At 39.8% G+C, this 27,123-nt stretch overlaps 1 protein-coding gene across 1 annotated transcript; it reads right to left on the reverse strand.

The window, feature by feature from the left end:
* Positions 1–20,205: 20,205 nt before the first annotated feature.
* LOC126028403 (polyadenylate-binding protein 1-like) lies at positions 20,206–21,159 on the reverse strand (the record flags this gene model as incomplete). The annotated part of the gene is made up of 1 exon (XM_049787397.1): positions 20,206–21,159. A coding segment is annotated over one exon (954 nt), but the record flags the coding sequence as incomplete, so codon positions are not given.
* Positions 21,160–27,123: the final 5,964 nt, after the last annotated feature.

Consider the following 27,123-nt stretch of genomic DNA (forward strand, 5'->3'; position numbering starts at 1 on the left):
GGTGACTCTGAGTGATTCAAACACAAAGAGAAGTAAGAGGTATTCTAGAATTGTGGTATCCCACCAGAGATATTGGTGTATACAGTGTGATACTGGAGAAACAAAAATCTAAATCTCATTGCTGCTCACACAGTTTAGTATTCTAGCAGTTGAGAGTCAAGTTCAGGGTCATTCAGGTGTTGTTTATAGATTGAACTGAAGAAGCTGCTATGAAACACCAGATAACTGGAGTTCTAGATAGAAAGTGGAGGAAGATATGATCCTTCTTCAGGATATTATCTCTCACAGGTTCTAGGCTGGACTGTAGGACATGGCCAAAGTGAGTTGGTCACTTGTTAACTGGCTGAGCTAGAGAAAGAACTGCAAAGCAGAAAGCAGTCAGAACTCTAGTGGTCCAGGGTTAGTGGGCTTCATGTTTACAAATTAACAACAGAAGCCAGGACTATACAGGTTTTAATTGTGTTTTCCTAGCCTGTTCGTATGGCTTCAAGACTTTAGACTCTTCAAAGATAAGATTTCACTTCCTCTGAACTTCTTAATTTACCTAAAGGAAACCAGACCAAGTAAGTTCAGGGACCAGTATTAGAATTTCAAGGAAGGTTGTATCCATCTTTATATGCCTTGCTGAGCATTTAGATGTGTTGAAAACCAGTCCTGGGCTTGTCAACATGGGTGGTTACAAAAGGGAGGAAATTGCTCAGCTTCTGCTTTTGCATGATTCTATAAATAAATAAATAAGATATCTATCAAAACAAAAGACACTGTATACTTCTTAAAAAGTATTTTACTAGTTACCAAAGGTTTAGCCTTACAGCATTAGAAAGTCAGCTGTGTCAGAAGATGGAATACTATTTTATTCATTTTACAGATGAGAACACTTGAATTGTCTGCTCATACAGCTAATAGCAGTCAGGATGAGCTCAAGCCCATTTGATTCCAAAGTGTATCTGGCAGGGCCAGAGTGGTAGCACAGTGGTAGGGCGCTTGCCTTGCACATGGCGGACCCAGGACAAACATGGGTCGATACCCCAGTATCACATATGGTCCCCCAGCTAGGAGCAATTTCTAAAAACAAAGCCAGGAATAACCCCTGAGCACTGCCGTGTGTGCCCCCCACTCCCCACCCCGCAAAAATGTATCTGGCTCATGAGCATGCGTCTCGGTGGGTGTGCAAAGATTTCGACATTTTTAGGTGGGAGTAATGTGAAGCAGGGCAGAGGTCACTGTGCCTAGCTGGGTCAGAGGAGGATTATTGAAGCAGTTGGTATTCCTATGGGTTGAAAAGTCAGAAAGATCATACAGTGACCCTCCTTTATTTTTCCATCATTTTTTTTTGTTTATTTATGTTTGTTTTCTGTATTGGAGCTACATCTGGCAGTGTTCAAGTCATACTCCTGGATCTGTGCTCAGGCTGGGGTTGGGGGGCTTATATATATGGGGCATTGGGGATTATACCTAGCTCAACCACAAGCAAGACACCTTACCCTCTGTATTATATCTTAGGCACCCCTTATGTTCTCCATTCTTTAATAAAACAGGGACTGGCAGTTTTTATTTTGATCTAGTAAACAGGAAACATGTTTCTTTTTTCCTAAGTCATATCAAGTTCTAGGCATGAGACCTTACTGTCAAATAATTTCATCATTTAATAGACAGTTTTGCCTAGAAACAGAAATGAGAACTGACAATCTTTTCTATGAGTAAATATAATTAGCCCGGCTATTACATTCCAAATCCTTTCTTAAGCTCCCAAGCTCATGAGACAAAAGGAACCTGCTGGCTTTAGGTGATTTTTGAAACCAAGAAGGAATCTTTGCTGGGGCAACAGTAATTTGATTTATCTTAGGAACAAGCCAGCATTACAAGGCTGGGTTTGCAATTTCAAATGCAGAGATTAATTTGCATGCAGAGCTAATTAAGCAATGAAACACTTACTAATTGATTATTACATGAAAAAGAACACATCAATTTGGAGAAATACACTCTATAAGGTTATACAATATTTGCAAACTTAATTGAGAAGTGGAAATTCATCTTTTCCTGATTAATAAATTTAGCCAATTAACCTTTGCCAGATGGTCTTTGATTCCAGGAGTCCAGCAATACTCATGCAAAAAGATTTGGTTGCTTTTTTATATTCAAAGTTAGGGAAGACACAGTTCAGAGCTGGTGTCTGTGCTTAACACAGACTGGTTCAGAGTAATGGTTTGCAATAAACACTTTGCATGTGTCAAAAAAGTCAGTGGCAGATATTTTCCACTGACTTTTCAGAGGATATCTTGCATCACAGCACTCTCAGAAGACTAGTAGTAACTGGCTGTAGTAAAGCAAACAAGGGCCTTGAACTCAGGCCTTGTGATTTCAGGTTTAGTGTCTTTTCTCCATATCAGCCTCTTTCCTGTAGTCCAAGAACCAAGGCTCCCTGCCTATAGAGGTAAACACTGGAAATCAGGGTGTTTAACAGAAGGGTCTTAATAATCTCTAGCTTCGAAGCATCACCCATACTGATTTGCCAAGGTACTGTATTTCCGTTCTGAAAGAGATGCCAGCTACTTGAGGAGGCAGTGTTCCTATTAGGTAATGCATTAAAGCACCAAGGCCTCTGATGTGAGTAATGTGTTTAAGCACTATACAGTCACTGGCAACCTCTCCAGTCATTTTAACCCTGGCACCATGAGTATGTTATATGCAATTCATGTTTTAGATGGAATCACAGAACTCTTAGAGTCAAGAATGAGGGGACTGAGTCTAGTTTGTTTGACTGGTCAGACAAATCAATAATCTGTGGCTTTAACAGGAATAGTCCTTAGAAGCTAGAGGTGTGGCTCAGCAGTAGAGCATATTCCTTGCCAATGTGAGATTATGACTACAATGCTGCAAAAAAAAAAAAAGAGAGATAAAAATAAAAGAAAGAAATAAAATAAAGACAAACTAAATAAAGGAATAGTACTGAGGAATAAGTTTAGCTTAGGGTCAGCACAAGTGTGGAAGATTTTGGGGCAAATATGTAGTGTTTGTGAACAAATGGGTATGTTACTTCTACTCATTAAAGGTGAACCCTGGAGAAAGCTAGTCAGTACCTTAAACTTTAGTTTTCTCATCTTCAAAATGAGTCATGAGACAATCCTTCCAGGCATGCATGAGGTTTGAATGAGCACATGCATAGAAGCACCTTGTGTAGCACCAGGTACTTAGGGACTAGGTAGCAACTGATGACTCTTAGGCAGTAATGGCCCTGATTTTAATTGTTTTTAAAAATTGAGTTGATTTACAACGATATTTATTTTAGGAGTATAGATATCCTTTAGATGCATATTCCCCATTATACCTACTGCCAAAGCACCAACCATCATTTACCATGACATACTGCATATCTTTAATCCCCCATTTTTTCCACACCAATTCTCTCTCACTCTGATAATCTCAGCTCTGCAGCCAGGATATAAATGTCTTGGTTTTGTATATGCCTTTCCTCTGTCTCTTTACTATCTCTTTGTTTTTGATCAACAGTCCTGATAATACTCCCAGATGTATGCTTGGGCGTTGCTTATAGTGATGCTTAAAGTACCTCACAGTACTGGAGATCAAACTATGACAACCTATATGCATGGATGAACTCCAAAGCACCAAAATATGTGTCTGGCCTCTGCTTTGTTTCTTTATATTCCATATAAGAATAAAATAGAACATGTTTTTCTTCTAATTTTTCTTAACATAATCTCCTTCAATTCCATTCATGTCACAAACAGCAAAATTTTATATTTTTTTATAGTTGAGTAGTTTTCTTTTTTTCTAAAAAAAAACCTTTTTATTTTTATTGTATTTAATATCTTTATTGAAACACTATAATTACAGATATGTTTTAGTTGGGTTTAAGTCATAAAAAGTACACCCCCTTCACCAGTGCAACCTTCCCATCACCATTGCCCCCAATTCCCTCCTCCACCACCCCCAGTCTGTATTTTATTTCTCGCACTCACTATCATTGTCATGATAGTTGTTAATGTAATTATGGTTATTTTTTTTTGCTTTTGTTTGTTTTTTTGGGGGGGCACACCTCGTGACACTCAGGGCTCAGAATCACTCCTGGCTGGGGGGACCATATGGGATGCTTAGGATTGATCCCACGTTCGTCCTGGGTCAGCCATGTGCAAGGCAAACATCCTAGCGCTGTGCTATCGTTCCAGCCCCTAGTGTAAATATTTATCTAATTGCAGTCACCAGTCTTTGTGGTAAGCTTCATATTGTGGGCCAGTCCTTCCAGCCCTCATTTTTATTGTAATTCACTTTATTGTAATTTATTATTACCATACTGTCATTTTTCTTAAATCCCACAGATGAGTGAGACTATCCTGTTTATCTCTCTCCCTCTGACTCATTTCCCTGAACATAATAGTTTCCATGTCAAACCATATATAGGAAAATTGTATGACTTAATTTTTCCTGATGTATGTATAGTACTCCATTGTGTATATGTACCAAAATTTCTTTAGCCATTCATCTGTTGAAGGGCATCTGGATTGTTTTCAGATTCTGGCTATTGTAAATAGTGATGTAATGAATATAGGCATGCAGAGGGCCTATATTTTTGTATTGTGTTCATAGGTTATATCCCTAGGATATATATCCTAGGTAATATATACACTATATACATTATATACACATATGTGTATATATACATATACACATACACATAAATATATACATGTACGTATATATACATTACTTATAATATATACATATATTACTTAGGAGTGGTAATTCTAGATCATATGGTAGCTAAATTTCTAGCTTTTAGAGGAATACCTATATTGATTATAGATATTCAGGCTGAACTAGATGGTATTCCCACCAGCAGTGAATAAGAGTTCCTTTCTTCCCACATCAACGGCAAACACTGTTTACTCTTGTTCTTTGTGATGTATGCCAGTCTGTGTGGCATGAGATGGTACTACATTATTGTTTTGATTTTCATATCCCTGATTAGTGATGTGGAGCATTTTTATGTGCCTTTTGGCCATTTGTATTTCTTCTTTGAGGAAGTGTTCATTCATTTCTTCTCCCCATTTTTTATGGGGTTAGATTTTTTTTCTTGTTAAGTTCTTTCAGTACCTTGTATATTTTCGATATTAGCCCCTTATCTGATGGGTATTGAGTGAATAGTTTCTCCCATTCTGTGGGTGACTTTTGTATACTAGGCACTAATTTCTTTGCTGTGCAGAAGGTTCTCAGCTTAATATAGTCCCATCCATTTATCTTTGCTTTCACTTGTTTGGAGAGTTCTGATTCCACCTTGAAAATGCCTTTAGTTTCAATGTCATAGAGTGTTTTACCTACATGTTGTTCTATATACCTTATGGTTTTATGTATGATATCAAGGTCTTTAATCAGTTTGGATTTGACCTTTGTGCAAGATGTTAGATGAAGGTCTGAGTTCACTTTTTTGCATGTGTCTGACCAGTTGTGCCAACACCACTTGTTGAAGAGGCTTTTCTTGCTCCATTTTGTGTTCTTTGCCCCCTTTTTAAAGATTGATTGTATATATGGGGCACAGTTTCTGAATACTTAAGTCTATTCCACTGATCTGAGGGTCTGCCTGTATTCCAGCACCATGCTGTTTTAATAACTATAGCTTTTTGGTAGCATCTTTAGGAATTTTTTACACATAATATCATGTCATTTGCAAATATCTTGTCTTTTTTTCCTATTTGGATGCCTTTGATATCCTTTTCTTTTCTAATTGTTGTAGATACTTTCAGTAATTCCAGTACTATGTTAAATAGGTATGGTGAGAGGGAGCAGCCTTTATTCATACCAGATTTTAGACAAAAGGCTTTGAGTTTATCTCCATTGAGTATAATATTTGCCATTGTCTGTGGTAAATGACATTGACTATATTAATAAAAGTTTCTCCAATGCCATCTTAGTTGAGTAGTTTTCTGTTGCATTTGTTATTATGATGTTTATATCTAATCATACATCCTAAGGAATTTAGGCTGTTTTTGAATCTTGGTTGTTTCAAATAATGCTTCAGTTTATACAGAAATATATGTTTCTTTTCAAATTGCTGTTTGCACATTCTTCAGATAGAATCCTGAAACTGTAATTATAGGATTTCATTTTTTAAATATTTTGAGAATTCTTCATACTGTTTTGTATGAAGGTTGGATGAATTTTTACTTTTACTAATAGTGTATAAAATTGCTTTGTTCCCAGACTTACACATTTATTATCATTCTCCTTGATATGGACCATTCTCACAAAGGTAAGGTGATATCTCATTGTAATTTTAATTGTGTTTCCCTGATAATAAGTGATGGCAATTATTTTCTTTATATGCTGGCAGCCTATCTGTTTGTATTATTGGGAAAACTGTCTAATTAGATCACAATCTTTTTGCTGTTGTCTTTGTTATTATAAAGTTATAAAGTTTCTTTTTTATCTTAGATATTAACTTCTTGTCAGATATATGATTTGGAAATATTTTTTCATTTATTATGATGTCTTTTCATGTTTACAGTATGTAAACACCCCTTTAATTAGTTTTGGGACCACACTTTGTGATGACTTTTCATTTGCTCTTGGTTTCTGTGCTTAGGTATCACTCCTGGTGATTCTTGGGGTAATGATATATTGTGTTTAAAGCAACCTGGATCTGTCATATGTAAAGCAAGAAAGCCTTACCCACGGTATTTGTTTTCTGGTCCTGAAATTAAGTATTAGTTCAGTGAAGTATCATTTACTTTTCTCTTGACATTGGAGTTGAATTCACAAAGAGATTACTGAATGTTTGAAACATACTGCCTGTTTTATTTTCTTTGGGTGGGGGTTGGGCCACACCAGATGATGCTCAGGGGCTACTCCTGGCTATGTGCTCAGAATTTGCTCCTGGCTTGAGGGACCATATTGGACGCTGGGGGATCAAACCACGGTCCGTCCTAGATCAGAGCATGGAAGGCAAAAGCCCTATCACTTGTGCCACTGCTCCAATCCCTTGTTGTTTTTTAATAGTTTTTGGTTTCATACCCAATTTTGTAATACATTTTTAAATTATTCTTATGTTTGTGTGAGATAGTAGGCTAGTTTCATTCTCTTGCATTTAGTTGCAACATCATTATCCTTCTAATATGGAAATCTATTGGTTTCTTTATCATAATTATCTGCTCATATGAGGTTATGATTTTTCTTGAACTCTCTATTCTGTTACATTAATATGTGAATCTATTTTTATTCAATGTCATACTTTTTGTATATTATCACTTTGTTTTTAAAAAAGAAAATTTAGAACATTTAAATTTTTAAGCACTATGATTTACAATAATATTAATAATAGAGTTTCATGCATACAGTGTTACAAGATTATATTCTTCACCACAGTCCCCCTCCTTAACCTACTCTTCCCAGCTTCCACAACCCAGTTGTGGTTCAGTTCTCTGTACCAGTTTTCAGGCTCTTTAGCCTTTGGTCATAGTTCTTACTGTGTTTATTTATATTTCACATATAAAAAGAGTAACTTTGTATCTGTCTCTCACATTTCTACTTACCTCACTCACCATAACTTGATTAACTTTACAGATTCATTTATGTAACAACATTTTTTATGACTTTTATCTTTTCTTGTAGCTGAGTTGCTTATTATCACTTTGTAGTCAGTGGAGTATACAATTTCCTTATTTATTTTTGCTCAGTGTTAATTTGATTTTGTGTTTCCATAAAAGTTTCAGTATGCTCACTCTGTCTCCAGCTGCTGCCTGCAAGAAGCCTCCTACACCTCCAGCTCAGGTTAGACAGTGGTGACCCCCATAAACCCTTTACACTCCAACCTCATGGACCTAGTTTGGTGGGAGTGGGGAGCAAGGACCTCAAAGGCAGGTTTTAAACCTGGACCACTTGTAATGGCCCCTCCCCCATCATTCCTCAATGAGTGTCCAGTTTCAGTCTGCCAGAAGACCATACTCCTCCTCCTCCTCCACCACCTCCTCCTCCTTCTCCTCAGAAGTCAATGGGAACAGCATGTACACCCTACACACTGTGACCATACTGTCACTGTTCTGCAAACCTCACTGACACTTCAGTTTATACTAGACAGTCCTGATGGGGCCCAACATCTCTTTCACTTAAAAAATGTACAGCCTGTATTTCTGAATACCTGAAGCCTGCGGAGGCTCCGCCCTGCTGTGCCTTTGTTCACTCTGAGGACTTCAAGGGAAACTTCTGTGCCTGTCTGCCTATGTTTCTGACTACCTGAAGGTCTCCTCAGATGCCTAGAGAGCACACCCCCAAAAAACTGCATTTTGAAGCTGCCCAGTGAGTAAATTCTGGCTGTGGGGGTCACCGTCCAATAAGCTGAGCTCTCTGGCCTTTAGAGGCTCCCCCCTGCTGTGCCTTTGTTCACTCTGAGGACTTCTAGAGAAATTTCTCCTGTGCCTAACGGCCTGTGTTTTTGAATACCTGAAGATCTCCTCAGAGGCCTAGGGAGCGCAACCCCAAAAAACTGTCAACTAGAGGCAGCAGAAGAGCTCTGCTTCACTTCGCAGCTGCGCACTCTTTCTAACCAATGAACCACACCACAACACGCAGGAAAAACCACACTACAAGCATGACAATGGGGAAACCTCGCAGGCAAATACCATGCACAGAGAATAAAGATGAAAGCTCGGATGACCTAATAAATTCCAACCACCTGATTAACTTTCAGATAAGGAACTTAAAATAGCAATATGGAAATGTTTGAAGAACTCAAAGAAAGCATAGATCGATCTGAACAGAGCACAAAGACAGAAATCAGAAAACTCCAAACTGAAATAACAGATCTGAAAAACACTGTAGCTCAACTGAAAACCTCAATGGATGGCCTCGCCAGCAGGGTAATAGCAGCTGAGGAGAGAATCGGAGTACTGGAAGGTGTGATGCAGAAAAACTCAAAAAAAAAAAAAAAAAAAAAAAAAAAAGAAGAAGAAATTGGAAAAGAACCTAAGACAAACAAACAGGCAATGGAAAAAGTACTCAAAGCATGCAAACAGATGAAAATAGAAGTCTTTGATAAACTCAACAGAAACAACATGAGAATCAGTAGAGTCCCAGAGACCCAGGTAGGAGATCTCCACGAAACCCAGGTAGGAGATCTCCACGAATAATTAACTGTCAAAGACATCATCAAAGAGATACTCCCAGAGTTAAAGACTACATGCAATCAAATCCTGTATGCCCGAAGAGTACCAGCTAAAAGAGACCCAAAGAAAAACACCCCAAGACACATCCTCATTACAATGACAATCCCACAGATAGAGATAGAATACTGAAAGCAGCAAGATCAAAAAGGGAAATTAATTTCAATGGAGCTTCCCTAAGACTTACAGCAGACATATAACAAGAAACTCTCAAGGCCAGAAGACAGTGGTGGGATATTGTGACAAGACTGAATGAAATGAATGCCTCACCAAGAATACTGCACCCAGCCCGACTCACTTTCAGAATTGAAGGAAGAACACATAGCTTCATGGATAAACAACAGCTCAGAAACTTCACAGATGATAAACCAGCCTTAAAGGAAAAAATGACAGGTCTACTCTAAGACAAGAGAGACCAAGAAACACAGCAAACTTATCTACAAAGATGACATTAAATCCTATGACAATCATCTCCCTCAATGTCAATGGACTAAATTCACCAATTAAAAGACACAGAGTTGCAAAATCGGTCAAAAAGATGAATCCAACCTTCTGCTGCCTACAAGAAACACATCTGAATAGACAGAACAAAAATAGACTCAAAATCAAAGGCTGGAGGAAAATCATTCAATCAAACAGCACCCTCAAAAAAGCTGGGGTGGCCATATTAATATCTGATGACACCAACTTTATACTCAGAAAAGTGGTAAGGGACAAAGATGGACACTATGTACTAATCAAGGAATATGTAAAACAGGAAGAAATCAGACTATTAAACATATATGCACCCAATGAGAGACCAGCAAATTATCTAATACAATTACTGACAAATCTGAAAGAAGACATCAATAATAACACAATAATTGTGGGAGACCTCAACACAGCCCTATCAACACTTGATAGGTCAACCAGACTGAAAACCAACAAAAACTTACTAGCCCTGAAAAGAGTAATGGAAAAAAGAGGACTAGTATATATATATATATATATATATATATATATATATATATATATATATATATATAACACTCCATCCCCCCAAAATCTGGATACACATTCTTCTCCAATGTACATGGGTCATTCTCCAGGATAGACTACATGATGACACATAAAACATACCTCCATAAAATCAAGAGGATAGAAATCTTGCAGGCTACCTTTGCTGACCACAAGGTTCTGAAATTAGATGTGAACTACAAAGCCACACAGAAGAAAAACTTTAACAATTGGAAATTAAACACCCTGCTACTGAACAACCAGTGGGTCCGAGATGAAATAAAAACTTTCCTGGAAACAAATGATAATGAAGACACAAACTGCCAGAATCTATGGGACACAGCAAAAGCGGTCCTGAAAGGAAAATTTATAGCTCTACAAGCACACATCAGGAAGGAAGAAGGGGCATACCTGAATAACTTAATGACGCAGCTTAAAAAATTAGAAAATGACCAACAAAAGGAACCAAAAATAGGGATACAGAAGGAAATAACAAAGCTGAAAGCAGAAATCAATGAAGTGGAAAACCAAAAAACAATCTGAAAGATCAACGAAAACAGAAGTTGGTTATTTGAAGAAATAAACAAGATTTATAGACCATTGGCAAAACTCACAAAGAAAAAGGGAGAAATATGATAACCCTTATTAGAAATGTAAAGGGGGAGATCACGACAGATATTGCAGAGATCCAAAGGGTAATCAGAGACTACTTTGAGAAACTTTATGCTACTAAACATGAGAACCTAGAAGAAATGGAAAAATTCTTGGACACTTATAATCTTCCACGTTTAAGTAAGGAGGATGTAGCATATCTAAACACCCCCATTACTACTGAGGAAATTGAAACTGTAATCAAACATCTGCCCAAAAAGAAAAGACCAGGCCCAGATGGATTTCCTAATGATTTTTTTTTCAAATCTTTCAAGAGGAGATACTACCAATCTTAGTCAGGTTCTTTCATGAAATTAAAAAAACGGAAACAATCCCAAACAGTTTTTATGAAGCCAACATCACCTTGATACCAAAACCAGACAAAGATGCTCCCAAAAAAGAAAATTACAGACCAATATCTTTGATGAATGCTGATGCAAAGATCTTCAACAAAATCCTGGCAAATAGGATCCAATGCATCATCAAGAAGATTATACACTATAATCAAGTAGGTTTCATCCCAGGAATGCAAGGATAGTTTAACATCTGTAAATCTAACAACATCATACACAACATCAACAAGAAGAAAAATAAAAATCACATGATCATATCAATAGACGCAGGAAAGCATTTGAGAAGGTCCAACACCCATTCTTGATCAAAACTCTCAGCAAGATGGGAATGGAAGAAACCTTTCTGAATCTAGTTGAATCCATCTACCACAAGCTAATGGCAAATATTATCCCCAATGGAGAAAAACTAAAAGCTCTTCCTCTAAATTCTGGTACAAGACAAGTCTGTCCACTCTCACCATTTCTCTTCAACATAGTACTGGAAGTGCTTGCCATAGTGATCAGGCAAGAAAAAGTTATCAAGGGAATCCAAATAGGAAAGTAAGAGTCAAGCTCTCATTGTTTGCAGACGACATGCTACTCTCCTTAGAAAACCCTAAAGACTCTACCAAAAAGCTTCTAGAAACAATAGACTCATATAGCAAGGTGGCAGGCTACAAAATTAGCACACAGAAATCAATAGCCTTTTTATACACCAATAATGAAAGGGAAGAGAAGGAAGTCAAGAAGGGAATCCCATTCACATTAGTGCCACAAAAACTCAAATATCTTGGAGTCAACTTGACCAAAGACGTGAAGGACCTATACAAAGAAAACTATAAAGCTCTGCTCCAAGAAATAAGAGAGGACACATGGAAATGGAAATGCGTACCCTGCTCATGGTTTGGCAGGATTAACATCATTAAAATGTCAATACTCCCCATAGCATTTTACAAATTTAATGTGATCCCCTTAAAAATACCCATGGCATTCTTCAAATAAGTGGATCAAACACTTATGAAGTTCATCTGAAACAATAAACACCCTCAAATAGCTAAAGTACTCCTAGGGAAAAGGAAAATGGGAGGCAATTCTTTCCCCAACTTTAAACTGTACTACAAAGCAATAGTTATCAAAACAGCATGGTATTGGAAAAAGACAGACCCTCAGATCAGTGGAATAGGCTTGAGTTCTCAGACATTGTCCTGCAGACATACAATTACCTAATTTTTGACAAAGGAGCAAGAAATCCTAAGTGGAGCAGGGAAAACTCTTCAACGAGTGGTGCTGGCAGAACTGGTTAGCCACTTGCAAAAAAGTGAACATAGATCCCAATTAACATCATGTATGAAGGTAAAATCCAAATGGATTAAAGACCTTGATATCAGACCTGATACCATAAGGTATATAGAACAACACGTTGGTAAAACTCTCCATGACATTGAGACTAAAGGCATCTTCAAGGAGGAAACTGCACTTTCCAAACAAGTGGAAGGAGAGATCAACAGATGGGAATACATTAAACTGAGAAGTTTCTGCACCTTAAAAGAAATAGTGCCCAGGATACAAGAGTCACCCACCGAGTGGGAGCAATTATTCACCCAACACCCATCAGATAAGGGGCTAATATCCAAAATATACAGTGCACTGACAGAAGTTTATAAGAAAAACCATCTAATCCCATCAAAAAATGGGAGAAGAAATGAACAGACACTTTGATAAAAAAGAAACACAAATGGCCAAAAGGCACATGAAAAAATGCTCCTCATCACTAATCATCAGGGAAATGCAAATCAAAACAACAGTGAGATACCACCTCACACCACAGAGATTGGCGCACATCACAAAGAATGAGAACAATCAGTGCTGGCGGGGATGTGGAGAGAAAGGAACTCTTATCCACTGCTGGTGGGAATGCCGTCTAGTCTAACCTCTATGGAAAACGATATGGAGATTCCTCCAAAATCTTGAAATTGAGCTCCCATTCCACCCAGCTATTCTACTCCTAGGGATATACCCTAGGGACACAAGAATACAATACAAAAACCCCTTCCTCACAGCTATATTTATTGCAGCACTATTCACAATAGCCAGGCTCTGAAAACAACCATGATGCCCTTCAACAGACGAATGGCTAAAAAAACAGTGGTACATATACACAATGGAATATAATTCAGCCGTCAGGATAGATGAAGTCATGAATTTTTCCTATATATGGCTGTACATGAAATTTATCATGCTTAGTGAAATAAGTCAGAGGGAGAGAGAGAGAATAGTCTCACTCATCTATGGGTTTTAAGAAAAATAAAAGTCATTTTTGCAGCAATCCTCAGAGACAATGAGAGGAGGACTAGAACTTCCAGCTCACTTCATGAAGCTCACCACAAAGAGTGGTGAGTGCAGTTATAGAAATAACTACACTGATAACTACCATAATCATGTGAATGAATGAGGAAACTGGAAAGCCTGTCTGGAGTACAGGTGGGGGTGAGGTGGGATGGAGGGAGATTTGGGACATTGATGGTGGGGATGTTGCACTGGTGAAGGGAGTGTTCTTTACAAGACTGAAATCTAATCTCAATCATATATGTCATCAAGATGTTTAAATAAAGGAAAAAAAACACATTGCTCTGGAAAAAAATAATCATTCATTTAATAACCACGTGCAATTAGCATTTTAATCATACTTCTTTGAATGATATTTTAGGAAATCTATTTTACTTATTTAAGATTTCATCAATCAGGGACCGGTGAGGTGGTACTAGAGGTATGGTGTCTGCCTTGCAAGTGCTAGTCAAGGAAGGACCTTGGCTCGATTCCCTGGCGTTCCATATGGTCCCCCTAATCCAGGGGCAATTTCTGAGCACTTAGCCAGGAGTAACCCCTGAGCATCAAATGGGTGTGGCCCCCCAAAAAAACAAAAAAAAGTACACCCCTAAAACCAAAAGAACAACTCAACAAACTAGTTTACAATATTTCTACACTATTTGGTTAACTTGCCTATCTATAATAAATATCTAAATATCTAAATAAATATCTAAAACAGATATATTTCCAAATATCTCTTACACAATTAAACAGACCACTTCTTTAAAATACCCTGAAACTCCAGTACTCCAACACACCCAATGCTAAGAACAATAGGGAAACTAAGGGAGACACCAGCATCTGGGTATATGGAGAGAAATCCTAGCAAATTTTCAAGTCCTCCAAAGAACGTGAATCTTATAGAAGAGGACCTAAAATCAGCTTTTAATGTCTTAGCAATGGGATTCAAGGAATCACTAACCAAAGAAATTAAGAAATCCATAAATGAATATTTTAACCAACTCAAAGAAAATAATCTATCATAAGATGAGAGAATCCATACAAGTGGAACTAGGGAACTCAAAATATGTGAGAAAGCCATAGTAATAGAATTACATACATAGAGAATCACATGGATAAACTTAAAGACAAAATGCAAATCAGCAACAACAAAGAACTCAATAAAGAAAAGAGACACAAAATGTTGTAAGAAAATATAAAGTGCTTAATGAGCAAAGACAAAAGAAATAATTTGAGACTTATAGGAATACCAGAAAGGGAGGAAAAAAGGAAAAGGGAAGAACAAGTAGTGAGAAAAACAATAGCAGAGATTTTTTTCCCCACAGAGATTGCTGTAAAAATCCAAGAGGCAAAAAGAGTTCCAAATAAAAAAGACCCTAATAGATCACCAAGACATATAGTAATCTAAATGGCAAAAACAAACAAACAAGAAAAAAGAGAGAAATGAATTATTCAAAGCAATAAGGGAGAAAATCTCTCAAATACAAAGGAAGGAACATACGAATCACACCAGATCTTCCATTTGAACCAGTACAGGCAAGAAGACAGTGGAATGACATATTTAAACTACTGAATAAAAGAAACTTCCAATCTAGAGACCACTACCCTGCAAAACTCTCATTCAAATGGGAGGGAGGGCTAAAAACATTCTCAGACAAAAAAAAACTTGAAATACTTGTGTTAACAAAACCGATTCTAAATAAATTACTCAGAGATCAATTACACAAATACCCAATTGTAACAACAACAACCCTACACAATATAACAGCATAACAACCCTCTCTGTCAATAATTTCCTTAAATGTCAATGGACTAAGCTCTTCCATTAAAAGACACAGAGTAGAGGGTTGTATCAAAAAACAAAACCAGGATATCTGCTGCTGCAGGAAACACACTTAAAAGTTCAGTATAGACATGGGCTTAGAGGAAAATGATGGAACTTAATTATGCATGCCAATGGTAAACAAATAAACAAACAAAGTCTGAGACATCCATACTTATATCAGAGCAAATTGCATTCAACCTCAAGAATGTACTCAGAGACAAAGATGGACACTACTAATTGATATTAGACCAAGAAGTACTAGCTCTGATCAACATTTGTGCACCAAATGTAGAGCCAAAAATATGTAAGGGTTTTGCTCACAAACCTAGAGAAACATACGGACAGAAATGTGATAGTAGTGGGAGATTCTAACACACCATTATTGCTACTAGACACATCCACTAGAGTCTAGACAGAACATTAGCAAAGACATTAGAGTCCTAACTGAGAAACTAAAAGAACTAGGACTAATAGACTTATACAGGGTCCTCCAACCAAGACAGTAGAGGATCCTTCTCAAGTGCACATGGACCTTTCTCTAGAATAGACCACTCCTTAGGTCACAAATCTAATTTGCATAAACTTACAAATATAAGAATTATACCAAGCATCCTATCAAACCACAATGCAACACAGATCAAGATTGACTGTAAAAAGAACATATGAAGAAAATCTAACACCTGTAGACTAAACAACATCCTGCTCAACAACAGTTGGATCAAAGAGAAAATTAAGGAATAAATAAAAAGATTCCTCTTTATTTTCATCAAGCCTTTATTTTTTTTTACTTCAAGCCTCAACAATTCTGACAAGATTAAAAATTAAGAAGAAAAACGTATTGGTGGAACTAAAATTTTTCACAAAATAAGAGAATGAAATGAGTACCAAGGCTTCAGGTAAGTAACAACAGGACAAACTTTGGAATCCCACAGTTATCTTACATGAAGGCTTCTTTCTTTCTCTTTTCTTTTTCTAAATTGAAATATTCCGAATAACTTATATTCACTAGCTCTATTTCTTTGATCTGTCCTGTATGTTAGCATCTCTCTCTTGCTGTGGATGCTGTTTTCTATTCCATGTAGTGGAAGAGATGATCAAAGATCTAAACACCCCAGAGGCACTCTGTTCTTACTTCCTCAGACATAATTTTAAAGTAAGAGGACAGGTTCCCTGGTTGGTCAGGTATGGGTAAACAGTGTATATGTTATTGTAGAAACATAATTCTAAAAATATAGAAACAAAAGGCATGAGGAAAAATTTCTATAAAGTGGGATGGGGCGTTGCAAATCTCGCACATAAATTAACCAGACAGTAATGAAAATCTTCCTTTCTCTTCCTTTCTCTTCCTTTCTCTTCCTTTCTTTCTTTCTTCCTTCCTTCCTTCCTTCCTTCCTTCCTTCCTTCCTTCCTTCCTTCCTTTCTTTCTTTCTTTCTTTCTTTCTTTCTTTCTTTCTTTCTTTCTTTCTTTCTTTCTTTCTTTCTTTCTTTCTTTCTTTCTTTCTTTCTTTCTTCTTTTTCTTCTTTCTTTCTTTTTTCTTTTATTTCTTTCTTTCTTCCTTCTTTCCTTCCTTCCTTCCTTTCTTTTTCTTTCTTTCTTTCTTTCTTTCTTTCTTTCTTTCTTTCTTTCTTTCTTTCTTTCTTTCTTTCTTTCTTTCTTTCTTTCTTCTTCTTTTTCTTTCTTTCTTTCTTTCTTTCTTTCTTTCTTTCTTTCTTTCTTTCTTTCTTTCTTTCTTTCTTTCTTTCTTTCTTTCTTTCTTCTTTCTTTCTTTCTTTCTTTCGTTCTTTCTTTCTTTCTTTCTTTCTTTCTTTCTTTCTTTCTTTCTTTCTTTCTTTCTTTCCTATATTTTTCTTTCTCTCTTCCAGCTTTTCTTTCTTTTTCTTTCTTTCTTTCTCTTTTTTCTTTTCTCTTTTATCTTTCTTCCTTCCTTCTTCCTTCCTTCCTTCCTCCTTCCTTCCTCCCTTCCTTCCTTCCTTCCTTCCTTCCTTCCTTTCTTTCTTTCTTTCTTTCTTTCTTCTTTCTTTCTTTTTCTTTCTTTCTCTCCTTTCTTTCTCTCCTTTCTTTTGATCTTTCTCATTCTTTTTCTATTTTGTTTTCCTTTGTGTGTTTTTGGTTTTTTATTTGGTTGGTTTTAGAATTTTTGGGAGGTCACACCGTTTTATGCTCAGGGATTATTTCTAGCTATGTGCTCAAAAATCGTTCCTGGCTTGGGGGACCATATGGGATACCAGAGGATCGATCCGAGGTCCATCCTAGGCTAGCACACACAAGGCAGATGCCTTAGCCCTGCACCACTGCTCTAGCCCCTTAGGGATTACTTCTAACTCTGTACCCAAGAATTGCTCTTACTGGATTCAAGGAACCATATAGGATACCAGTGATCCAACCCAGTTGGCCCATGCAAAAAAGCACCTTACTCACAGTACTATCGCTGCTTCCTGAAGTAACTTCATAATTAAAAGACAATGGTGATGTATGCTGAAAAATTGTTCAAGTGGAAGCAGAGGAGTTAATTTTTGACTTCTGTTCTATCACTAAGCTGATACTTTAGTAACAGGTATTAGTGATTTTAGTTAGTCATTAACCTTCTCTGAACTCTCAGTGGAAACATGGAATAATACTAGCATTTTATAATGCTGAAATAAATGTAAGAACACAGAGAAACTTTGATAGTCTCCAGTTAAATACAGTATTTGAAGTGGGATATGGAAACATACCCGAGGATTTTGCAGATTTTTTTCTATAGTGAACACCATTTTTGTATTGGTTCAAGTAACTGGAACCTGGTGCTATATATAGCATATACACTGCTATCCCTCTTTCAAGGGGAAGCTAATGTTGACACCCCACCTATCCAACCCCTTCTTGGATGCAAGTATATCCTCTCAAAGTAGGTACTTTCAATTGCCATTTCCTTTTCTTGGTATTCCCAGTTTATTTTAACTGGAACTCAATTACTTCCTTTAAGATTTTAAAAACAACAAGAATCAATAGCAAACACCTCCCAGACCTTAGAAATAATTTAGAAAAAGAAGGTTATTTGTCCCTGAGAACAAAGTAATATTCTGATATTTGGTAAAGTTTTCTTTTTTATTCTCAACTGTTGGAGACTCTTTGGAATAATTAAAAAGCCCTCTCACTAATCAAAATGAAGTTTCTGAAAATCTTGACCAAAGTGCTTTTTACAAACTGCATGTGGCCTTCCTTGCCCTTGGATCCAAAGAAATAGAAATAGCCTAGAGCTAGGGAGTTACTAGGCTCCAAGATGTCCTTGTAAACACAGGGGTCAAAAGGCCCAAGCTGAGATTAGATTTTGTACTTTGTTGCTCAAAAATAATGTAAATCTCTTGACTGATGATAATCTTATTAACCTTGTAAAATCAAGATGTTCCCGTGGAAAATTACAGCAATTCCTACTGTTCCCCGCCCCTACTCTCTCTCTGTTTTGCATTGTCTATAAAAGGTCTAAATTTTCTTTTATTAAATTGGACTCCTGATCGGACCCTCGTCTCGAGTCTCATTTTCCCAGCCCCTCTTCTATTCCAGGCCGGATTCTTCTTCGAGAACCGCGAATTACTGACGTGGTCTCCAGCTTTACCCGCTGGTCGGGGTCCCTGGAAGACCATAGGTGGCGCCCAACGTGGGGCCCGAAGAACAGAACACCTGGCCGAACGGCAAAAGGCTCGAGTCCCGGGAGCCTGTCCACAAGACACTGGTAAGACCCTTATATTAAGGGCAGGGTGCAGGAAGGTTAGACTAAGTGATCACTAACACCGCCGTTCAATCGTCCCAGAGATTTGGGACTATCGCCCTGGAAAAATGGGGGCTACTTTATCTAAAGAAGAGGTTTTTATTAAAGATCTTAAGAAAGAGCTGGGTGAAAGAAACGTTAAAGTGAAGAAAAAAGACTTAGTTAAATTTTTTATATGTGTACATGATATTTGTCCATGGTTTGTAGTTACTAGACCCCCAATAGTTACCAGTACTTGGAAACAAATTGGTGATGAGATTTTGCAATACTATACCAAATATGGTAAAGAGAAAGATAGAAAGGTTATGCAGTTCTATTGGACTATTCTTGGAAAAATTATTACAGGAGCAGAATTAGACTCTTTTGGGGAAAACCCCGTTAACAAGGACATTGTTGAAAAGGCTGAAGCCGTTGTAGAAATGGCTTCCCGCAGTCAATCTCGGGCCAGCAGCACCCCTCCCAAAACAGAAAGCCTTATAGATTTAGACTTGGAACCCTCCAAGGGCTTTTTCCCCATAATTGCCAGCGCACCCACTAAGGAGGAGATTTTAAATACTGAAGACAATCTGTCCCTGCAGGTTGAGGCCGCCCACTATGATCATGGCCGGCTTTCTCCCTGCGCTCCCCCCCCCTCCGTATAGCGCAGACCACCTGCCTAATCTACCCCAGGTTCTAGCACGGCAGACTGTCCCCTCTAACTTCAAAAAATGTAAGGCCGACCTAGAGACACAATTAAGAGAACTTAAGGAGATAAAAAATCTGGAGGAACAAATTGCCCGGCTTCAAGCCTCTTATGACTCATATCAGTTCCCTGTATTTTTTAATCAACAGCCCGAGCGAGTTACCTTGCCTACCCCCTCCCTGTCCCCTCCCATACCCCGCTTGCCGGAGGATCAGGGCCGATCCCACCAAAGGGGCACGGGTGCTGTGACTCGCAGCCACAGCCTAGATAGAACCCAGGCTGGGCAGAGGGCTCAGGCTTTAGCTAGGTCCCTTGAGGACATTCAGGAAGAGCCACAACAAGTCCCTGATAACCCTGAATCTGCACCTTCAGTGGGCAACCACATGGCAGAGATTAGGAGATACCAACGTCTCCAACACAAACCTATAGAAACCCTTTTTCAAGCCATAAATACCTATGGCCATAATGCCCCCTACACCCTCTCTTGTCTTGAGGCAGTCCGAGATGGAGGAGAACTGTTACCTGCTGAATGGAAGGAAATTGCTCGCACACTTGCCATTCTCTGCATATACTGGTTAGTAAGGTGGGCCTGGCGCTCTTCTTTGCGCTGAGCTAAAGCTACATACAATGGCTTGGTGGCCACAATCCTACCATTCATTTCTGTGACTGCTTTAGTGGCTTCTTCTGGGGATGAGAAACATACAAAACCAAACCCTTTGCTGCGACCACCCTCCATCATCACCTTTGCACTAGTGATTGTACCAAATGGAGAAAACTCTTTCCGAAGACGTTCATCATCAAGATTTTTCACATAAAGGTTAACACCCTGGTATCTGGTGATCCGATCTTGCTTCATCTGTTCAAATTTGCGCTTAAGTTCTGTCTGGCGCTCCACTTTTTTCTGAGCCCGACCAACATAAATCTGTTTGCCATTGAGCTCCTTTCCATTCATCTCATCCACAGCCTTCTGAGCATCTTCATGCCTTTCGAAGCTTACAAATCCAAAACCTTTGGATTTTCCATTTTCATCCGTCATTACTTTCACACTTAAGGCAGGTCCAAACTTGCCAAAGAGTTCCTTAAGGCGCTCATCATCCATGTCTTCTCCAAAATTCTTGATGTAAACATTGGTGAATTCTTTTGCCCTTGCTCCAAGTTCTGCTTCTCGTTCCTTCCGAGACTTAAATCGTCCAACAAATACTTTGCGATCATTCAGCAGCATCCCATTCATTTTCTCAATAGCTCGTTCTGCTGCTTCCTGTGTCTCGAAATGTACAAATCCATAACCCTTGGAGCCATTCTCATCACAAACCACCTTACATGAAAGGATGTTGCCGAAAGCAGAAAACGTGTCATACAGTGCTTTGTTATCAATGGATTTATCCAAATTTTTAATGAATATGTTGCCCACTCCACTTTTGCGAAGGGATTAAGTGCAAGGACCCCCGTGTACTGCAGCAAATGCTAGCCCAAGGGTATGAGTTGCACAAAGGGCTTGGAAAAAATTTGCAAGGTATGCTTAATCCAATTGAGGCCACACCTAAGTTAGATCGGCATGGCCTAGGCTACAAAACTCCTCAGCAGCCTTTTTGATGGCGGTTTCTGGCTCCCCTGCTACCCAAGCAGATAAAATTACTTGGAAGTCCGACTCCCCTGTTTGGGTTAGCCAGTGGCCGCTGTCTTCTGAAAAACTTTCTGCTGCCCAGTTGTTAGTGCAGGAGCAACTCCAGGCAGGACACATCGAACCCTCCACATCCCCTTGGAACACCCCCATCTTTGTTATTAAAAAGAAATCAGGAAAATGGAGGCTGCTCCACGACCTCCAGGAGATAAATAAAACCATGGTCCCTATGGGGGCGCTCCAGCTAGGTCTGCCCTCCCCGGTGGCCATTCCAAAAAATAGCTTTAAAATTATCATTGATCTAAAAGACTGTTTCTTTTCCATTCCTCTCCACCCAGATGACTGTAAGCGTTTTGCTTTTAGTCTGCCAATTGTTAACTGTGCGGGGCCAAACCCTCGCTTTGAATGGAAGGTTTTGCCTCAAGGGATGACAAATAGCCCAATGCTATGCCAGAAATTTGTAGCACAAACTATTGACCCCCTCAGAACTGCTTACCCTTCTGCATATATAATTCATTATACTGATGATATTTTAATCGCTGAAAAGGATGTTCAAAAATTAGACGAAATAGCAGAACACCTCATAAGTAAGCTCACAGCTAGGGGATTTACTATCTCTAAGGACAAGGTACAGCTCTATCCTCCACAGCTGTTTCTAGGCTTTGAACTACTCCCCAATCAAGTTAAAACTCAAAAGGTTCAGATCAGGACCGGTCACATAAAAACGCTTAATGATCTTCAGAAACTTTTAGGGGACATCACTTGGCTACGCCCCTATTTAAAACTAACCACTGGAGAACTTCAGCCCTTATATGACATAGCCAAAGGGAATACAGATCCTAGCAGCCCTCGAAACCTCACGCCCGAGGCCCACAAGGCCCTGGACTTGGTCCACACAGCCATACAAAACCAGTTCATCACATATTTCAACCCAGATAAACCCTTATGGTTATTAATTTTTTCCACAAAATTCTCTCCTACAGGCCTCTTGTGGCAACAGGGCCCACTCTTCTGGGTACAGCTACCCAGTAACCCAGACAAAACACTCGCTACTTACCCACACTTGGTAGTATCATTAGCACAACAAGGGTGCGAGCAGGCCCTCAAGCTATTTGGTTGCCATCCGGCAAAAATAGTTATCCCCTATAGTAAAAAGGAGGTACAATGGCTCTTGCTTAATCAGGATGAATGGGCGGTCTTCCTTACAGGGTTTTCTGGGGAGTTGGATAATCACTTCCCCCCTGACAAGCTGCTTCAATTTTTGCAAATTCACCCTGTTGTCTTTCCCAAGCTTACAAAACTACAGCCCATCCCTGGGGCTACTCTTGTGTTTACAGACGGTAGTTGTAATGGCACCGCGGCCTTGAGCATTCAGGGCAAGGTCATGAAATTCACTACCGAGCACAAATCTGCTCAGCTTGTAGAACTGGCTGCAGTGCAAAGGGTATTTGAAACAGTTTTTGAACCCTTCAATCTCTATACTGATAGTTTCTACATTGCAACCTCTATTCCATTACTTGAGACTGTACCTTTTATTAAACCCACTTCTAATGCCCAGCCTGCCTTTGCAAAAATTCAAAAACTTATACTTATGAGATCCCACCCATTTTTTGTAGCACACATTAGAGCCCACACTTCCCTCCCTGGACCTTTGGCTGAGGGAAATGCCCTAGTATATCAAGCCACTCAAATTATGCCTGCCCTGCTGCATAACACCCCCATCCAGCGAGCCATCCAGGCCCATCAGTTACATCATTTGAATGCCCAAACCTTAAGGCTAAAATTTAAAATCACCAGAGACCAAGCAAGGGAGATAGTCAAATCCTGCAAACCTTGCGTCTCTCTTTTACCTGAAGCACATGTAGGAATCAATCCTAGAGGCCTAACTCCGGGAGAACTCTGGCAGATGGACGTTACTCACTATGCAGCCTTTGGAAATCTTAAACACATCCATGTCACTGTTGATACTTTTAGTGGTTTCATTTGTGCCTCCTTGCAAACTGGCGAGGCGGCTAAGGATGTCATTGCTCACATGTTGCACTGCCTAACCATTATTCCACAACCATCTGTGCTTAAAACGGACAATGCCCCAGGTTATATTGCTAACAAATTTAGAGATTTCTGTGCAAAATTGGGTATAACCCACAAAACAGGAATCCCCCTAAATCCCCAAGGCCAAGGCACTGTGGAAAGAGCAAACCAAACATTAAAGAACATGCTTTTTAAGCTTTCTAATGAAAGCGAGACGCTCTATGCACGCCGAGGTAAACATCGGCTTCTTTTAAATCATGCACTCTTTGTCTTAAATTTCCTTACCCTGGATTTGCAACAGCGCTCCGCCGCTGACCGTTTGTGGCACCCGGCTACTAAGGATGATTTCAAACAGGTCCTCTGGAAAGACGTACACACAGGCCTCTGGCAAGGACCACACCCTGTTCTCATTTGGGGAAAAGGTCATGCCTGCATTCACAACCCCACCACCAACGAAACTAGGTGGCTACCAGAAAGACTGGTTAAATTATACAATGAACCCAGGGACTCTCTCCCTGAGAATTCTTCTCCTTTTTCTCTTGCAGATGGCGAAAATAAAAATGACAGCTTGGCCGCTGAACCTGCAGAATCGGTTCAACAACCTGCCACTACTCTTCTTCCTAACTCTTAGCTCCCTCCCTCCCACCCCTGCTGCGTTTGCTGCAGCTCCTGGCCCTTACCAGGTCTATAACTTTACCTGGGTTATTCTTACTGAGACTGGCGATGTAGCCAATGCCACCTCCATTATAGCTCCCACAGTCCCATGGCCGGATCTTTTTGTTGATATGTGTGCTCTTCCTACGCCTAGCGACCACTGGGTCACCCCTGATTTTATTTCTCCTCGCAATGATCTTCAGCCCAAGGCTACTCCCGGCTGCTACAACGCTTTAAGCCGATCATCCTTGCTTGACACACCCATTTATGTGTGTCCTGGAGGCTTCCATAGAGATCAACACGATCGCTCCTTAGCCCACAGCTGTAGAGACAGATCTAGCTTTTTTTGCGCTGCTTGGGGCTGTGAAACAACTGGGGACACTTATTGGACACCCTCTTCCTCCTGGGATTTTATCACTGTCCGCCGCCTTCGACCCCCCATCAAGCGGCCATTACGTTCCCTGCATCCCTGCTACAAAGGATGGTGCAATCCGTTGCATATCCAATTTACCACAGCCGGCAAAAAATACTCTTGGGACAATACTCTCACTTGGGGCCTACGCCTTTACTGTTCAGGCTATGACAAGGGCTTTACCTTTTCCATAAAACTTCTTAAAGAAATCCCCTTTTCTCGCCCCATAGCTGTTGGCCCCAATCCTCTTTTGCACCCCTCCGGTGGTGGCTCCTTCTTACCCCAGGCACCGCCCAAGGCGTTGCCCCCTCCTCCACCCGGCTCCTTCACAGCCAAGCCAGATGCTGCCGCCGCTGCTGTTACTAAGTTCCAGCCTACTATCCCTGCGGGACCTGTCTCCATGGCTGACCTCATCCTGCAAATGGTTAATGCATCTGCCCAAGCTCTCTCCATAACCCCCTACGAACGCTGCTGGATTTTCTACTCACCTGTCCCACCGTTCTATGAAGGCATTGCAGCCTTCGGAACCCCCCTCTACACCAATGACTCTGGTCTCCTTCGCTGGGGTACACAGCCTCAAAGACACGGACTGACAGTGGGACAAGTTGTGGGGTATGGACTCTGTCTCCTTGGCCCCCAAATGATTCCTCCCGTTCCCTTGCTAGAAACCTGCAATCAAACATTTCATGTTCATGAACAAGCTCTTTTTCTTATTGCCCCAAATTTCACCTTTTTTGTTTGCTCCACCGGATTAACCCCTCATATTATTGTTAATGTTTTTCTTGCTCACCGTGATTATTGTGTTTTGGCAATTCTTATGCCCAAACTCACTGTTCGACCCGAATCGGACTTATTGCCTCACTCTGGTACCTCCCCTGGTCTCTCTCGTGCTAAACGCGAACCTGTAACAGCTATCACCCTGGCCGTTCTTGTTGGCCTTGACACCGCTGGTGCAGGTACAGGTATCTACTCCCTCATCCGCACTGAGGGGTCTATAGGCTTCCTAACAAACACTGTTGTTAAGGATATAGAGGAGCTTAAAAAGGGTCTCGATTATTTACAACAAACTGTTGGCTCCTTGGCTGAAATGGTATTGCAAAATCGCCGAGCCCTTGACCTTGCCTTTTTAAAGGAGGGAGGAATGTGTGTTGCCTTAAAAGAAGAATGTTGCTTTTTTAAAGATAAGTTAGGCCTTATTAAGGATAGCATAAAAAAGGTTGAAGAAAGTCTAGCTGAAACCAAGAAAACCTTGGACAGGGAGGAAAGCTGGTATAAAAATTGGTTTTCCACATCTCCCTGGTTATCCACCCTTCTATCCACGCTGCTTGGCCCATTCATTGGGTTCATGCTGCTCATTTCTTTTGGTCCATGGGCATTTCGCCGCCTAATTGGCTTTATAAAAACCCAGATTAATGAGGCTACAAAAAAATCTGTGGGCATTTACTACCAGCAGCTCCAGCCTCATGAACCCCCCGTTGCTGATACTACTGAGGGCGAAGAGAGCGCCCCTGAAGAACTGGATTTTGAGGAACTGGAACGGCTCGCTAAGCGAAAGAAATCCTTCCTCACACGGCTGTGGAAATGCCTTTGACGGGATTAGCCTGGTGCCAGTAGTCAGGAGCACACCCCATTCTTTAACTTTGTGCAGGCTCTTAGGGGTAGGGCACTCCAGCCTACATGCACTGATGCAAGAACCTTCTTGCGTGCTCCCCGAGCCGCTACTTTTGGGGTGCTGACACTGGGGGCCCACCAGACAGCCTAAGACAGGGTTTCCACCCATCTTTGAATTAATAAAAAAGGGGGAATTTGTTGGAGACTGTTTGGAATAATTAAAAAGCCCTCTCACTAATCAAAATGAAGTTTCTGAAAATCTTGACCAAAGTGCTTTTTACAAACTGCATGTGGCCTTCCTTGCCCTTGGATCCAAAGAAATAGAAATAGCCTAGAGCTAGGGAGTTACTAGGCTCCAAGATGTCCTTGTAAACACAGGGGTCAAAAGGCCCAAGCTGAGATTAGATTTTGTACTTTGTTGCTCAAAAATAATGTAAATCTCTTGACTGATGATAATCTTATTAACCTTGTAAAATCAAGATGTTCCCGTGGAAAATTACAGCAATTCCTACTGTTCCCCGCCCCTACTCTCTCTCTGTTTTGCATTGTCTATAAAAGGTCTAAATTTTCTTTTATTAAATTGGACTCCTGATCGGACCCTCGTCTCGAGTCTCATTTTCCCAGCCCCTCTTCTATTCCAGGCCGGATTCTTCTTCGAGAACCGCGAATTACTGACGTGGTCTCCAGCTTTACCCGCTGGTCGGGGTCCCTGGAAGACCATACTCAACTCTTCTGCACTTTGGAATCTTCTTCTACTTCACTATTGAGACATATATATTAATTTTTACATCAAGCTCAGGTCATTCCTAAATGCTAACTTTTGACAGGTTCATAATTCCATCAGTATAGACTGGTATATGCCTTTTCCAACAGAACTTGATATAAATTTTTTTCAAGTAACTAGAATCAAACTATTTGGTGCAATAATCTGTACAAGGTTTCACTTCTACACATCATTACACTTCCCATGGAATCCTACTTCTTGTAAGGGGGACTTGGCATCTTGATATATTATCTAGATTCTATATCTTAACCCTAACTCCTGATTCTTTCCAAACTAT

The sequence above is a fragment of the Suncus etruscus genome, chromosome 14, assembly GCF_024139225.1.
Source record: "Suncus etruscus isolate mSunEtr1 chromosome 14, mSunEtr1.pri.cur, whole genome shotgun sequence".
Lineage (NCBI taxonomy): Eukaryota > Metazoa > Chordata > Mammalia > Eulipotyphla > Soricidae > Suncus > Suncus etruscus.